Genomic DNA, 16,098 nt, shown 5'->3' on the forward strand with positions numbered 1-16,098 from the left:
GGGCGGGTAACGCGAGTGCGCCGGGGCGGCAGGCGCCTGCGCAGTGCCCGGCGTCGGCCCGCGGCGAACGGATGGAGGGGCCGAGCGGCTCGGAGGTCACGCTGGAGGCGGACCGGGAAGAGGGCGAGCCCGAGGCGAAGAAGCGGCGGCTTCTCTGTGTGGAGTTTGCCTCGGTCGCGAGGTGCGACTCCGCCGTGGCTCAGTGCTACCTGGCCGAGAACGACTGGGAGATGGAAGTAGGCTTCGCTCCTCTCTCCCCCCTATGTATCTCGGCCCGGGGAGCGCCCAGGTCCCATCGCTGTGTCTGTTTTTCAGAGAGCGCTGAACTCGTTCTTCGAGCCGCCAGTGGAGAACAGCGCCTTGGAAAGCCGCCCTGAGACCCCGGCAGGGCCCGGGTCCTGGTGAGTGAGCGCCGGGCGGGTTCCTCCGAGGCGGTGGGCGGGCGCTCCGGGGGAGCTCGAGCAGCTGCCTGCCGGCGGAGATGCGCCCCGGCGGCGCCCGGGTCCTGGTGAGTGTGCGCGGGGCTGGCTGGTCTCTCGGAGGGGCTCATGCAGGTGGTTGGGGTGCTGATGGCGCCCCCGCCGCGGGGCGAACGCGTCACCCCGACGTAATGTAGTCCGGGAAGGAAAACTTCGAAGCTTCCTTTTTGATTCGAGATCTAGGAACTGTGTGAGAGGTTCGAAATAAATGAATGAGGCAAAATCCTCTGTTGAAGAACGGTAACTTGGAAGTGTCCTGGCTTCCGGTGCGGTTTATCTGCGTAGTTTTTTTTTTTTTTTTTAAGGCACACCCGCCTTGTAATTCCACTGCTTGCCTCCCCAATTCCAGCCCTGCTGCCCTTCACGTCCAGATGCCTTACGCATCCCTCCAGGTTGACCGCTGCCTGTCCTTCCAGTTTTGTCTCCTCTCACCCTCTCTTTCTGACCCCACAAAAACTTAACAGGCATATCAGACTTTCGTTTTCTCCAGTGGGCCGTTTTCTCTTTTCAGCCTTCGTAAAGATATTTATGACCTCTGCCCTGAACCTTTTCTTGGACTCTCTTCATGCTAAGTAGTATTTACCGTAAGGCCCGTCTTACCTCCAAGAAACTTTTCCTCTTAGGTAATCTTACAGCATCCTGCAGGATCCCGGTCATAGTAACTAAGTTCACATTCTAATTGCTACTTAATATTTTATATCTCCCACTAGGCTCCCCATTTGGTGAAGCCCATATCTGTTTTATACGTTGTTAATCTCCCAAGTCTAATACAATATTTGGCATGTAATAAGCTCTCCATAAACATGTATAAAGTTCTCCCCGGTATGTGAGCAGCTGGTAGAGTTAACTTCATAGTGAAGACACATTTCTCCCGATAATCTTTTCGGCTGCACCAGTTTCCAGATGTGATAATTTCATTAGGCTCCTCTATCTGCCTAGCTTCTTACTGGGGGAATTGTCCACCCATCCACAGTGACAGAGCTGTGCCTCCCGTGTTGTAGTATTCACCTAGCCCAAGCTGGCCAGCCAGATCTTCTCTCCTGGGATTTCAAGATTAGGATAAAGAGAGTTCAGTCTAAATCTTCCTGTGGAGCTGGAACCATAACGTTGCTAACTTCGAACTTGTGCAGGAAAGAGGAGAAGGCTGGTTTGCAAGAGGCAGAATGAGGCTGAGGAAGTTGAGTCAGATGGAGAGAAAGCCTTGATTGAACTTCCTTAGAGACAGCTGCATTCCAGAACCTGGCTCTGTGGCATGTTTCTGTTTCCTTCTAAATTCCTCTGGTGTGCTCAAACCAGCCTGAGTTAATTTATGCCATTTAGAATCTAAACTGTAACCAATAAAGAAATTGGAACAGAGGCACTTGATCTCAGGGTGGTGAGTTCAAGCCCCATTCTGGGAGAGAGAAAGGGGGGGGGGGGCAGAAAAAGGGAGAGAGAGAACCCCTAGCAGGATCCCTGTGGTCAGCACAGAGCCGCATGTGGGGCTTGAACTCACAAACCATGAGCTCATGACCTGAGTCAAAATCAAGAGTTCGACACTTAACTCTGCCACCCCGGCACCCCTAGAGCACGCAATTCTTGATCTTGCGGTTGTAAGTTCAAGCCCCCATGTTGGGTGTAGAGATTACTTAAAAATAAAATCTTAGGGGCTCCTGGGTGGCTGAGTTGGTTAAGTGTCAGACTCTAATTTCAGCTCAGGTCATGATCTCGAGGCCAGTGGGATTGAGCTCCACGTCGGGCTCTACTTGGAATTCTCTTTCTCTGCCCCTCCCCTGCATGTGCACTTTCTCTCTCTCTCAAAAATAAATATTAAAAATAAATAAAATAAATAAACATTAAACAAATAAAATCTTGAAAGCAGAACAGAGGAAGTGGATTCCCTAAAATAGTCCCTCAAAAATGTGAAATCCAGCTGAGTAATGGTGGAACGGAAGGGCATTTGGAGTCCCTCTCAGAATTATAAATTGGGATTTTGGTAGCACAATTGGCGAAATTTGAATAGGTCTTAAAATTACATAATAATGTCGTATCAATGATAATTTTCTGACCTTTAGTAATGCTTGGGTATATATGTAAGCCTGTCCTTGTTTCTGGGAAATACATACAAAAGTATTTATGCAAACATTTCACAATAAAAAGCAAAGCAAGTAAATGTTAAGTAAGTGAATGGTAATGTTTGTGTGGGTGAATGGTGAAAAGAATTCTTTTTACCCTTTCTAATGTTTTACTGAAAGTCTGAAATTATTTAAAAATACGTTAAAGTAATGTTAACTTGGGGCACCTGGGTGGCGCAGTCGGTTAAGCGTCCGACTTCAGCCAGGTCACGATCTCGCGGTCCGTGAGTTCGAGCCCCGCGTCAGGCTCTGGGCTGATGGCTCGGAGCCTGGAGCCTGTTTCCGATTCTGTGTCTCCCTCTCTCTCTGCCCCTCCCCTGTTCATGCTCTGTCTCTCTCTGTCCCAAAAAAAAAAAAAAAAAAAAAAAAAAAAAAGTAATGTTAACTTGATTTATTGTGGTTACTTTACAGTGGTTACAAATACTGAATCATTATGTTGTGCAACAATTAATATCATGTTATATGTCAATTATATCTCACTAAAAAGTTTTAATTAAAAAGTTAAAATATTGGCATTAAATTTATTGAAGTTATAAATATGAAAACCTATTTCTGAAATTTATGTATGGCATGTAACTGCTTAGCAATCAACTTTTAATAATGGTTTGTGCCTCCACTCAAATATCTGGGCCTTGGTGGAGGTGGTGTGAAATGGTTTCTCAGGACTGCGGACTGGAGCTTATATGTTTGGCCTCTCCAGCATGTAGTCTCAGACTTCTCATGTGGTATCTTGCGAGAGAGCGTTCCAAAAGGCTCGAGTGAAAGCTGCAAAGTTTCTTATGACCAAGGCTCTGAAGTCCCAGGACATCCTTTCCATCCTATTCTGTTGGTCAAGCAAATCACTAAGGCAAAGATTCAGGGAGAGAGCTGTTGGACCTCCCCTTTCAATGAGGGGGTAACAACACATTTGCAGCTGCTATTCACAAAGAGATCTTACTTCATAGGTTTCCTCTGTGTCATTTATGATGTAAAATAAACCCACATTTGGAAATCTTATATTGCTCAGTCTGACTTCAGGTCATAGTTTAAAAAATCATTTTAGGAGTGCCTGACTGGCTCAGTCAGTTAAGCATCTGACTTCAGCTCAGGTCATGATCTCGCCATCCATGAGTTAGAGCCCCGCATCGGGCTCTGTGCTGACAGCTCAGAGCCTGGAGCCTGTTTTGGATTCTGGGTCTCCCTCTGTCTTTGCCCCTCCCCTGCTCACGCTCTGTCTCTTGCTCTCTCAAAAATAAATAAACATTAAAAAAATTTTTTTTAAGTCATTTTGGTGACATTGAGGGATATTGAGTTGGCTATAATTATATAAGTGAACAATATTTAGATAACAATAAGAATCTTTTTTCCGCAGTTGTATGGCTTCTTCTCTTATATAGACAGATACTTTTAGGGCTCTTAAAATTTATTTATCTGTAAAATGAGGGCTACAAATAGTTAGAAAATAATTTCAAATTAATCAGTTTATATAGATGATTTGCAAAGTTGTGTTTCATTGTGATCTTGCCAGTGTTGATCTAACAAATGAAGAAACAACAGATTCCATTAGTTCTAAAACCAGCACATCTGAAGGTATTCAGCAAGAGGATGGCAGCACGTTCTCTTTCATTACCTGGAATGTTGATGGATTAGATCTAAACAATCTGCAAGAGAGGGCTCGAGGAGTGTGTTCCTATTTAACTTTGTAAGTATTATTACTTAGATTTAATGGTAGCATGATCATGTGTTTTACCGTCTACAAAAAGGGTAAAGGTCAAGGTTGTGGGCATTGGCATCAGATCTGAGTTCAAAACCCAACTCTCCAAAGACACATGTGAAAGAGCGGAGAGTGATTGCCTCTCGGTGTGGGTGGGCAGGGGAGGGAATGCTGATTTTTGTTAGCAGCCTTCTAGTACTGTTTTCCTTTCTAAACCTGTATGTAATTATTGCTGTGAAAATAAAATTACCAAGGTCAACTGTATCTGCTACACACTGGCTCTGTGACCTTACATAATCACTTGTGAGCTGCTGAACTTCTCTGCAGTTCAGTTTCCTTCATCGTGGATAATAACTGGTGAGGATTAATAACTTTTAAAGCATCTCATGGGCCATTATTAGGCTCTCAGTACACTGATTTCTATTATCTATGATTCCACTTCTTTTCAATTTAAAGTGTTATGTATGTTTTTCTTTTTTAATTTGATGTTTACAGTGTTTGTTAAATGGCACAGATCTTTCTGATTTTATAATTATCAAAGGTCAGTGTAAAGATTGAATATTAGATCTCCTAGGGGGCAGGATATTTTGCTAATCTAAGCGGCAGCACATGAAATAGTTTACCTGGTATTTATCATAAATTGCTGTTTTGAATTAGGTATAGCCCGGATGTGATATTTCTCCAGGAAGTCATCCCCCCGTATTGTAGCTACCTAAAGAAGAGAGCAAGTAGTTATGAGATGATTACAGGTAACACTTTTCGTCTTACTGTCTTTGTCTCTGGAAAACAGTCAGTGAAAGAGGTAAATCAAAAGTTAGCCCATAGGAGCACACACAGGAAAAAGCAAAAGTAAGAATGAGAAAAGTAAGCCAGATGCAGGGTACTAGGAAAACTGTAGGAGGATATGTTATACATCTTAATATATGTGAAAAGTGGTGGTTGAAATGGATGGTTTTTCAGGAAAATATAAATTGCAAAAATTTGAGACCTTGAGTAGTTTTTTGGTAAAATAAATTTATTAAATTGAAGTGTGATAATTGCTTTTTCAAAAACTCTATTCCTTTTCATTGATTTTTGTTTTTTTCCTAGCTTTTTTGCCCTGAATAGTTTTTTGATTTTCCATCTATTTTGTTCTTAATGAGTACATTTAATATACCAAACCGGCTACATTCCATGATATTTGGCTAAATCGTGTGTTTTCTTTGACTTTCGTTTTTACATAGTATGTAATTGTAATTTTGATTTATTACTAAATTCACAATTGCTAAGCAGAGGGTTCTCTCTCAGTCTCTGTGTTTGTCTTTCTCTCTGTCTTCGTGGGACAACTTTCCTGCATTCTCTTCGGGATTCTTTTTGACTTTCTTCTGTTTTGGATTTCTTGTTTTCTGAATCCCATGCTTTCCTCCTTCTTGGTTTTCTTCCTCGTTTTATTAGTCTGTTTTTGATATATTGTGCTGAACACGTGGTAGGAACTTTCAAACTGGAGGATTCTGGTAAATTCAGTTCTGGTAGATTCTTTTCCTCTTCCTCTTCTTCCCTTCCTCCTCTGTCCCTTTTTCTCTTCCCTCTCCCCCTCCCTGTCCCCTACCAGCTTGCCCCCTTGCTTGCCAGGTTTCTAGTCCATGTGGCTGTTGTTGACCTTCTCCCTCCTTTTCTTCCTCCCTTCTCTCCCTTTCCACTTTCCCTGGTTTTTCTCTGTTTAGATAAACCACTTCTCGCTTCTTCAGCTACTTTGTTTTCTGAAAAACAGTTGGAAGCTTTTATTCACTGCCGCTCTACTTCACTTCTCTTCTCACAACTTTATACCTTTCTAAATTTCTTATTCATTTATCATTTTTCTGGTGCTTCCAGAGTAAGAAGTAAATCCATGTCAGTTTGCCTCAGTGTAAGTTTCATCTACTTTTTCAGAAATTGCTCAATTTTTTATTTGATACTGGCATCATTAACTATTTTTAAAATTTCTTTTTTTTTTTTAATTTTTTTTTTTCAACGTTTATTTATTTTTGGGACAGAGAGAGAGAGAGAGAGAGAGAGACAGAGAGAGACAGAGCATGAATGGGGGAGGGGCAGAGAGACAGGGAGACACAGAATCGGAAACAGGCTCCAGGCTCCGAGCCATCAGCCCAGAGCCCGACGCGGGGCTCGAATTCACGGAGCGCGAGATCGTGACCTGGCTGAAGTCGGACGCTTAACCGACTGTGCCACCCAGGCGCCCCAAAATTTCTTTTTTTTTTTAAACGTTTATTTATTTTTGGGACAGAGAGAGACAGAGCATGAACGGGGGAGGGGCAGAGAGAGAGGGAGACACAGAATCGGAAACAGGCTCCAGGCTCTGAGCCATCAGCCCAGAGCCCGACGCGGGGCTCGAACTCACGGACCGCGAGATCGTGACCTGGCTGAAGTCGGACGCTTAACTGACTGCGCCACCCAGGCGCCCCTAAAATTTCTTTTTAATGTTTATTTAATTTTGAGAGAGAGAGAGAGAGCACTTGTGCAAGGAGGGGAGGGGCCGAGAGAGAGGGAGACCCAGAATCCGAAGCAGGCTCCAGGGTCTGAGCTGTCAGCACAGAGCCCGACGCGGGGCTTGAACTCATGAACCACAAGATCATGACCTGAGCTGAAGTCGGAGGCTTAACCAACTGAGCCACCCAGGTGCCCCCAGCATCATTGACTATTTTGGGCACTTATGTGAATTCATTTTCATTTTTATATTTCTTCCATACATGAAGCTACATTTTGGGAAGGGGCAGGTAAACATAGGGACTCGATTGGCCATCTTCAGCTGTGTTGAAATAATAGTTTACTTTGAAGATTCATACCCATTTAAATATCTGTACTTACTTGTTATAAAATCTTCAGCAGGAGAACTTGGGATAAACTTGGGATATTCTTGACTTCTCAGCCTAAATTCTTTTCCACAAACATTTGAAGGTCATGAAGAAGGATATTTCACAGCTATAATGTTGAAGAAATCGAGAGTGAAATTTAAAAGCCAAGAGATTATCCCTTTTCCAAATACAAAAATGATGAGAAACCTTTTGTGTGTGTATGTAAGTAATTTTTAAAAATTGACTTTTTTTTTTTTTTTTTTTTTAACTGAGTGGTTTCTTACAGTTCCACTGTGGTATCTTTTTTTAAAAAAAAATAATCTGCCTTTATAGAAAATTTTCTTTTCTAAATTCTTTTAAATAGTCTTAACACTGTAAACTAAGTTTTTACATAAATTACAAATATAAATTTGTGAATATAAAACCCTGATCCATTGGATGTTTTCCAAAGAATATTTAAGAATTTAGAGCTGCTTGTCTGGGTAGAGCCAGGTAGAGCACGCAACTCTTGATCTTGGGGTTATAAGTTCGAGCCCCGTGTTAGGCAGGGAGCCTATGTTAAAAAAAAAAAAAAGAAAGAAAAATGGAATAAACATAGTATAAATATTTAGAAAAAAGAATTTACTAACATTCCACATTTGCTTCCTAAAGTGGTTCTTTTTTTTCCTAAATGCATTCTACATGATAGTGTACCGTACTCTGTAAGCCTTACAAGAATGAATCCAAAGATCTTGCTCTTGTAGCATTTATAGATTAGCAAGAGAGAGATTGTGTTGTATAGTAACTAAAATAAAGGAAAAGCATAAATGCCACTGGAGGAAATATAATGCTGACCATGGGAGTTTAGAGATAACCTTAAGCTAGATCGTTTTTTGTTTTTTCATTGAGATATAATTGACGCAACAGTATACACTTCCAGGTGTACGACATAACGATTCGATATTTGTATATGTTGTAAAATGATCACCGCAGTAAATCCAGCTAACAGCTGTCCCCATATATAGTGACAACATTTTTGTGTGTGTGTGATGAGATCAGCTAGGTTGTTCAGTGGAAGTTTCATGAAGGAAGTTGTATTTGAATTGGGCCCTGAAAAATATGTCAGAGGTAGGCGTTAAGAACCACCGTGAGCAAACTTTTGCAAATTGCACATTGCAGGATGTGTGTGCGTACATAGGTCTATGTGAGAAAGAACATACAGGAGCGAAGATGAGCCTTGTATTCAGTTGGACATAGATCTTTATGAGAAAGAACATACAGGAGTATACATAAGCATTGTATTCAGTTGGGTGTAGACGGCATGAAAAGGGGTCGTGTGACAAGAGATTGGTAAAGTAGGTTGGATCCAGATTACAGAAGGTCACGAATACCCAGTATGAAAGAATTTGGACTTGATTCTGCGGGCACTTAGTGTGAATAATGACAGAGCCTGCATTGTCGGTATCTAAGTAGTAAATGATTTTCATTCATTCATTTAACTGATCTTTTTCGAGTGCCTATGTGCCAGGCTGTTGATAATAGCAGAAAATAAAAGAACCATCTTTGCTCTCAGATGACTCATGACTTTGTAGGAGAGAAATCACTGTGCTGTAATTCAGCCTAGGGAACTTTAAAAACAGTCTTTCGAGTATGCTATAGGAGTATAGAGGAGGGAGCCACTGTCTGGGGATGCTGAGGAAGGATCACAGGGTAGGTGACATTTGAGGTAGGTCTGGAAGTACTAGTGGCTGTTTGCTAAGTAGTCTTCGGGAGCAGGATTAGCACTTTATACCTTGACCTAGAAAGATGAGCACAATGCTGATTATATAGTTTTGCCTTAGCAAATACATACTAATGAGCCGAGTACTTGGCTGATTCTTTTCTCAAATTTCTGCATTAGTGGTTGGTGAGTAATTTTAACAACTGTATTTATCCTGTTGCAGGCAAGTGTGTCAGGAAACGAACTTTGCCTTATGACTTCTCACTTGGAGAGCACCAGAGGGCATGCTAAGGAACGAATGAATCAGTTAAAAATGGTTTTAAAGAAAATGCAAGAAGTTCCAGCGTCAGCTACAGTTATATTTGCAGGAGATACAAATTTAAGGGATCACGAAGTGAGTGACAAAGTATGTTCTGTGCTTCTGGGCGCTACTGCTGTGGAGACTAATTTGGGTTTCTTCTGACCAAAGCTGTTAAAATGTGTAAGCGGTCTTCTAGGTGCAATTCAGTAAATACTCACTTAGCCTGTGCTGTGAGCCTAGCGTTGCAGAAGCAGGAGGAGCCCTTAGATTATTGGGAAAAACACAAATACTGCACTTGAAACAGACAACACAAAGCAATACATGTTGATTAAAAAGAGGGGTATAGAGAAAATAATAAATCAAAGTTTAGAAAAGATCCAGTTTATCTGCTGTGTCTCTAGCTGCAAGATGAGAAGAACAGAAAGATTTGACCATCACAGTTGTCCCTACTTCTCTTCCGGTTTTCTTTTTTCAACTTTTTTTTTTTTTTACTCCCTTTTCCTGGTGCGACCGTGCCTAGGTCTGAAACGCTGTCCTTTCCTTTAGTTCAGTTGAGACACACTGGGATTTTTCAGGGCCTCTGTAGACTTAGATCATATTAAATGGTAAGCCGGCCTTGCCTTTTCCCCCAACTCTGGCTGAACGCACATCAGATTAGAACTGTTCATTTCACTGCTGAACGCTCCAGGAGTGGAGGAAGTGAAACGAGCAATGAAACCATGTCAGGACTTACTTCCAAAGTGAGGGCAATACCCTAAATAAAGAAGGTGGTGCTCTACTTCTCTTTGTGATTTTGTGTCCTTGTACACAGATTATAAAAGAAAATCAGATGGTCTATTGGACTATTTGCAAATCAGTGACTTCATGGTAGCTGTTTTGTGATACCTGGTTGATCGGGTTAAAAGAAAAATCCTGCTTTTCAACAAGTGTTGGGAAAACTGGAAATCCACATGCAAAAAAAACACTTGGATCCTTACTTTATACCCTATACAAAATGTGTTCAAAATGGATCAGTGACCTACAAGAGCTAAAACTATAAAACCTTTAGAAGAAAACAAAGGGGAAAAGCCTTGTGATACTGGATTTGGCAACGACCTCTTGGATGTGACACCAAAAGCATAGACAACAAAAAAAAGATGGCCTTCATCAAAATTAAAAACTTTTCTGCATCAAAGGACACACAGATTGAAAAGGCAGCCCATGGAATGGGAAAAATGTTTTGCAAATCATGTGTCCGGCAAGTGAGTAATATCAACATAATTAATATTGATATTATATAAAGAATTTCTGCAATAAAGAAACAACCTGGTTTAAAAATGAGCAAAAGACCTAAATAGACATTTTTTCAAAGAAAACCTACAAATGGCCAGTGAGCACAAGAGAAGATGCTCAGCGTCACTGATCATTGGAGAAATGTGAATCAAAGCCATCACGAGGTATTACTTGACGTCTGCTGATATGAGTATTATCAGAAAACCAGAGAATAACATATTGGCGAGGGTTTGGATTGGAACCCTTGCGATGGGGATAAAATGGTAGAGCTGCCATGGAAAGTGGTGTGTTAATTCCTCCAAAAATTAAAACCCTTTTCATGTGGTCCAACAATCCCATTTCTGGGTATATACCCAAACAAGTAAAAGCAGGGTCTCGAAGGGATATTTGTACACCTGTGTTGATAGTAGCATTACTTTTTTTTTTAAGTTTATTTATTTATTTAGAGAGAGCAAGCACGAGCTGGGAAGGGGCAGAGAGAGGGAGAGAGAAAATCCCAAGCAGGCTCCGTGCTGTCAGCGCAGTGCCTGACATGGGGCTGGAACTCACGAAGCATGAGATCATGACGTGAGCTGAAATCAAGTCAGCTGTCTAACCAGCTGAGCCACCCAGGCACCCCTGTTGCAGCATCATTCACTGTAGCTAGCACCTGAGTGACCATTGACAGATGAGTGGGTAAACAAAATGTACGTGCCTACAGCAGAACATCGTTAAGCCGTAAAAGGGAAGGAGACACATGCTGTGGGATGGATGAGTCCTGGACATTATGCTAGGTGAGGTAAGCCAGTTACAAAGAGGACACATTTTGTATTTTCTCCTATGAATTTCCTAAAGTAGTCAAATTCATACAGAAAGTAGGATGGTGGTTGCCAGGGACTGGGGGAGGATGGAATGGGTAGTTAGGATTTAATGGGTATGGAGTTTCAGTTTGGGAAAATGAAAAGGTTCTGGAGCTGGATGGTGGTGATGGTTGCACAATTATGGCGATGTACTTAGTGCCATGGAACTGTACACATTAAAATGGGAAATTGCACGTATGCAGGCCTACCTCGGAGGTGCAGGTTCAGATCCAGACCCCCACATTAAGCTGGATATCGTAACAAAGCAAGTCAAATGAATTTTAGTTTCCCACTGTGTGTACAAGAATTATGTTTATACTGCTGTGGCCCATTTATTAAAAAGAAATGTACTTGTTAAAAAGGTATGTACATTCAAAAGCAATGTACATACCTTAATTAAAATTATTTTATTGGTAAAAGATGCTAACCATCACCTGAATTTTCAACCAGTCATAATCTTTGTGCTGGTGGAGGGTCTTGCTCTGATGTCGGTGGCTGCTGGCTGATCAGGGTGGTGGTTGCTTAAGGTTGGGATGGCTGTAGCTATTTCTTCAAATAAGACAATGAAGTTTGCTGCCTTGACGGGCTCTTCCTTTCACAATTTCTCTGTACCATTGCTGTGCCTTTTGATAGCATTTTACCCACAATAGACCTTTCAAAATTGGAGTCATTCCTCTTAAAGCCGGCCACTGCTTTATCAACTAAATTTACATAATATCCTGAGTACTTGGTTGTCATCTCAACAGTTTTCACCGCGAGTAGATTCCATCTCAAGAAACCACTTAGCTCCTCCGTAAGAAGCACCTCCTCATCCGTTAAAGTTTGGTCCTGAGACTGCAGCAATACCATCCCTTATTCAGGCTCCACTCTAACTCTAGTTCTGCTGTTTCCATCACATCTGCCTTAATTTCTCCACAGAAGTCTTGAAAACCTCAACTCCGAGTCACCCGTGAGGGTTGGAATCAACTGTTCCAAAGTCCTTCCTGTTCATGTTGACATTTTGACTTTTTCCCGTGAATCATAGGAAAATCTTCCAGAAAGTTTTCAATTGATTTTGCCCAGATCATCAGAGGAATCACTGTATATGGCTGCTATAGTCTTATGAAACGTACTTCTTAAATAATAAGACAAAAGTGGAAATGACTCCTTAACCTGTGGGTTGCAGAATGGAGGTTGTGTCAGCAGGCGTGAAAACATTTATCTTCCTGTCAGTCTCCACCAGCTCTTGGGTGACCAGGTGCATTGTCAATGAGCAGTAACATTTTGAAAGGATTTTTTTCCTGAGCAGTAGGTTTCAGCAATGAGTAAACCATGTTGTAAACAGATGTGCTGTCATCCAGGCTTTGTTCCATTTGTAGGACACAGGAAGAGTAGATTTAGCCTCATCCTTTTTTTTATTAAGTTTTTAATTCCAGTATAGTTAACGTACAGTGTTATATAGTGTCAGGTGTACATTATAGTGTCTCAACAATTTCATACAGATTCGGCATAATTCTTAAGGGCCCTAGGATTTTTGGAATGATAAATAAGCATTGACTTCAACTTCAAGTCAGCTGCTGCATTGGCCCCCAACAAGAAAGTCAGCCTGTCCTTTGAAGCTCTGAAGCCAGGCCCTGACTTCTCTCTAGCTGTAGAAGTCTTAGATGGCATCTTCCAGTAGAAGGCTGTTTTGTCTATGTTGAAGATCTGTTGTTTATCATAGCCACCTTCATTAATTCTCCTAGCTGGATCTTCTGGAGAACTCGCTGCGGCTTCTGCCTCGGCACTTGCTGCCTCCCCTGGCACTTTTTTTAAATTTTTTTTTTTTCAATGTTTATTTATTTTTTGGGGGACAGAGAGAGACAGAGCATGAACGGGGGAGGGGCAGAGAGAGAGGGAGACACAGAATCGGAAACAGGCTCCAGGCTCTGAGCCATCAGCCCAGAGCCCGACGCGGGGCTCGAACTCACGGACCGTGAGATCGTGACCTGGCTGAAGTCGGACGCTTAACCGACTGCGCCACCCAGGCGCCCCTCCCCTGGCACTTTTATGGATACCGTGTCTTTCCTTAACCTTTACGAGCCAACCTCTGCTAGCTTTAAACTTTTGCAGCTTCCTTACCTCACTCGGCCTTCATGGAATTGAGAGTCAGGGCCTTGCTCTGGATGAGGCTTTGGCTTAAGGGAATATTGTGACTGATCTATCCAGACCACTCAAGCTTTCTCCATGTCAGCAATAAGGCTGTTTTACTTGTTATTCCTGTGTTATCTGGAGTAGGGCTTTTAACTTCTTCCAAGCACTTTTCCCTTGTATTCACAATTTGGCTAAGGGGCCTAGTATTTGGTCTGTCTCAGCTTTACATATGCCTTCCTCACTGAGCTTAATCATTTCTAGCTTCTGATTTACAGTGAGAGACAAATGACTCTTCTTTTCACTTGGACACTTAGCGACCATTGTAGGTTGATCAAACAGCCTCATTTCAGTATTGTGTCTCAGGGGAAAGGGAGACCTGAGGGGAGAGAAGAGGTTATGTGGAGCAGGGAGAACACACACAACAAATATTAAGTTCACCGTCTTCTATGGGCACGGTTCGTGGGATCCCCAGACAATTAACAGTAACAGCAAAGATCCCGATCACACGTCGCCGTAGCCGATGTATAATAACAAAGTTTGAAATGTAAACATCACCAAACCTGACATGGAGACGCACTGTAAGCAAATGCTGTTGGGTAAATGGCGCTGATAGACTCGCTGCCTGCGAAGTGGCCACACACACCTGCTGTTTGTAAAACAGTATCTGTGAAGTGCAGTAAGGTGGAGTGCGATAAGAGGAAGTATGCCTCTTATTTTATTTACCACAATGCAAAATCTTTAAATCCTGAAGTGTGAATAGAAGGAAGAATTGATAGTAAATTTCAAATGACACTGAAGGCAGCTCACATTATTGGATCATATAAATGGGATATGTCTAAATTTATACACTAGAGTAACAGTTTTGCCTACTTTTTACTTGTGTTCATTTTAAAAAAAATAAATAGCAATAACCGAGGCTATGGGCTTGCAACCTTCTAAGTTTTGTCTGATATCCGAAGTTAGGAGTCTATGACAGAAGAGAAGGGGCAAATTTCAGATCTCTCAGGCTATCTTGATTATTTTTATATTACCTACTTATTACTGTACAGCAAAATATTTTTTAGAATATATATCTAGTCTTGCATTAATTTATGACATTCTGATTTGAAATGTTGGTCTTAGACATAGAAAAAAACCTTTTTAATTTAGGAGAAGAAGGACTGAATCTTAAAGAATTGTCTTTTTCTTTTCAGGTTACCAAATGTGGTGGTTTACCCGGCAACATTTTGGATGTCTGGGAGTTTTTGGGCAAACCTAAGCATTGCCAGTATACGTGGGACACACAGATGAACTCTAATCTTGGAATATCTGCAACTTGCAAGCTTCGTTTTGATCGAATATTTCTCAGAACAGCAGCAGAAAGTGGTCATATTGTTCCCCAAAGTTTGGACCTCCTTGGGTTGGAAAAACTGGATTGTGGTAGATTTCCTAGTGATCACTGGGGTCTTCTGTGCAACTTAGATGTGATATTGTGAAATGCCTTTCAAATAAGAGTTTTGCATCTTATGAGTAATTTCATTCTGGGTTTTTCCAAATGTAATTTTATCTGTCTGGAAAGGTAGGCTTAATAGGGAGGAATTAATGTACTAGATCACTGTAACAGAAGAAAACACTACTGTGATTTTATTTTGTGGACTGTGTCCTCATATTTCAGAAGTAAATATTGATGTTTATTTACATTAAAGCTTACCTGGTGTTCAGAATATGAGACTTCTTCATAAAAGGCCACCAGGACCGTTGGAGCTTTTCATAGTGCTCAGGGGTACCAGCTGGTTCTCAAGCAGGGCCACGTCTCTATCTGGGCTAGCCTTTGTAATTTGTTGATTTTTAAGATCAGGCACCAGAGAGTTTATACTTTAAGTAAATCTTTAAAAATAAAAGTAAGAGGTTATTGAGTTTGGGGGATTAGATCTTTTCATTATGTTTTAGAAATTCAGGTAATTGTAAATGAAAAAGCCATGATTATGTACGTTTAAGTAGATGATAGGTATCCCACCATAGACTTTGTTTTCGTCAGCTAACAGTACATATTTGCTAAGCTCTAAGTGAAACCTTAGGACTTGAAATTTCTCAACTTTTTAAAATTCATGTTTGTCAACATCGCCATTTGTGTTGCCAACAGAGGCAAAGTTAGACCTGATAATGATTAAAGTCAGTTTTATAGCTGCATCAGACCGGATATCTTTTCTAAGAGAAAAATGAATGTGTAAAGAGAAATCGGTTTTTAGTTTTACTTATAAAATTGAATTATTTTACAGGAGAGGGATAAGGAGCACTTTTAACTGTGCTTTAAAAAACACTTTTAAGAGAAGTGTACTTTAAATAAAGAATTATACTTGTTTATAGTTTTAGTATGCTTTTGTGTCCACGATGGGATTGAAGTTTTTACCTGCTTCCTATTTTTGACTCTTCCTGTTTCTGACTGCTGCTACTCACCTCTCTGAGAAAGAAAACAGCTTCTATGAAGCTTCTCCCACCAAGAACTACCAAGCACACATTGATGTCCTCAGTATAAAAAAAGGAAAGCCAGTGGGAATGATTAGAATGAAAAGTCACAGAGCCTCATTTTCAGCAGGGGTATCAAAATTAACAACCAAACCACCTGATAAAAGACAAACTGAATTTATGCATGATATTCTCTTTGTAGTGACGATGGAAAGGAGTTTTATATGTTACTTATTTAGTCATTTAGAACGAAAATGCTAATATTATAGCATACATTACGGAGGCAGTAGTTCATTTTTATAGGAAAAGGATGTTT

General features: G+C 41.2%; 1 protein-coding gene across 2 annotated transcripts; it reads left to right on the plus strand.

Annotated features, from left to right (window-relative positions):
- The first annotated feature begins 26 nt into the window (after nucleotides 1-26).
- TDP2 (tyrosyl-DNA phosphodiesterase 2) lies at nucleotides 27-15,682 on the plus strand. 2 transcript variants are annotated; one of them, XM_086706113.1, is made up of 7 exons: nucleotides 27-236; nucleotides 316-401; nucleotides 4,101-4,274; nucleotides 4,944-5,035; nucleotides 7,218-7,336; nucleotides 9,037-9,219; nucleotides 14,531-15,682. In XM_086706113.1, exons 1-7 carry the CDS (start codon nucleotides 72-74, stop codon nucleotides 14,810-14,812), a joined length of 1,101 nt encoding a protein of 366 aa, XP_086562239.1. In that variant the 5' UTR covers nucleotides 27-71; the 3' UTR covers nucleotides 14,813-15,682. The 2 variants fall into 2 exon arrangements, with proteins under 2 accessions (XP_086562239.1, XP_025773057.1); XM_025917272.2 differs by having other exon boundaries at nucleotides 30-236; nucleotides 9,037-9,207.
- The last annotated feature ends 416 nt before the right edge of the window (nucleotides 15,683-16,098 follow it).

Source organism: Puma concolor, chromosome B2, assembly GCF_028749965.1.
Source record: "Puma concolor isolate L17-30 chromosome B2, mPumCon1.1.hap2, whole genome shotgun sequence".
Classification (NCBI taxonomy): domain Eukaryota; kingdom Metazoa; phylum Chordata; class Mammalia; order Carnivora; family Felidae; genus Puma; species Puma concolor.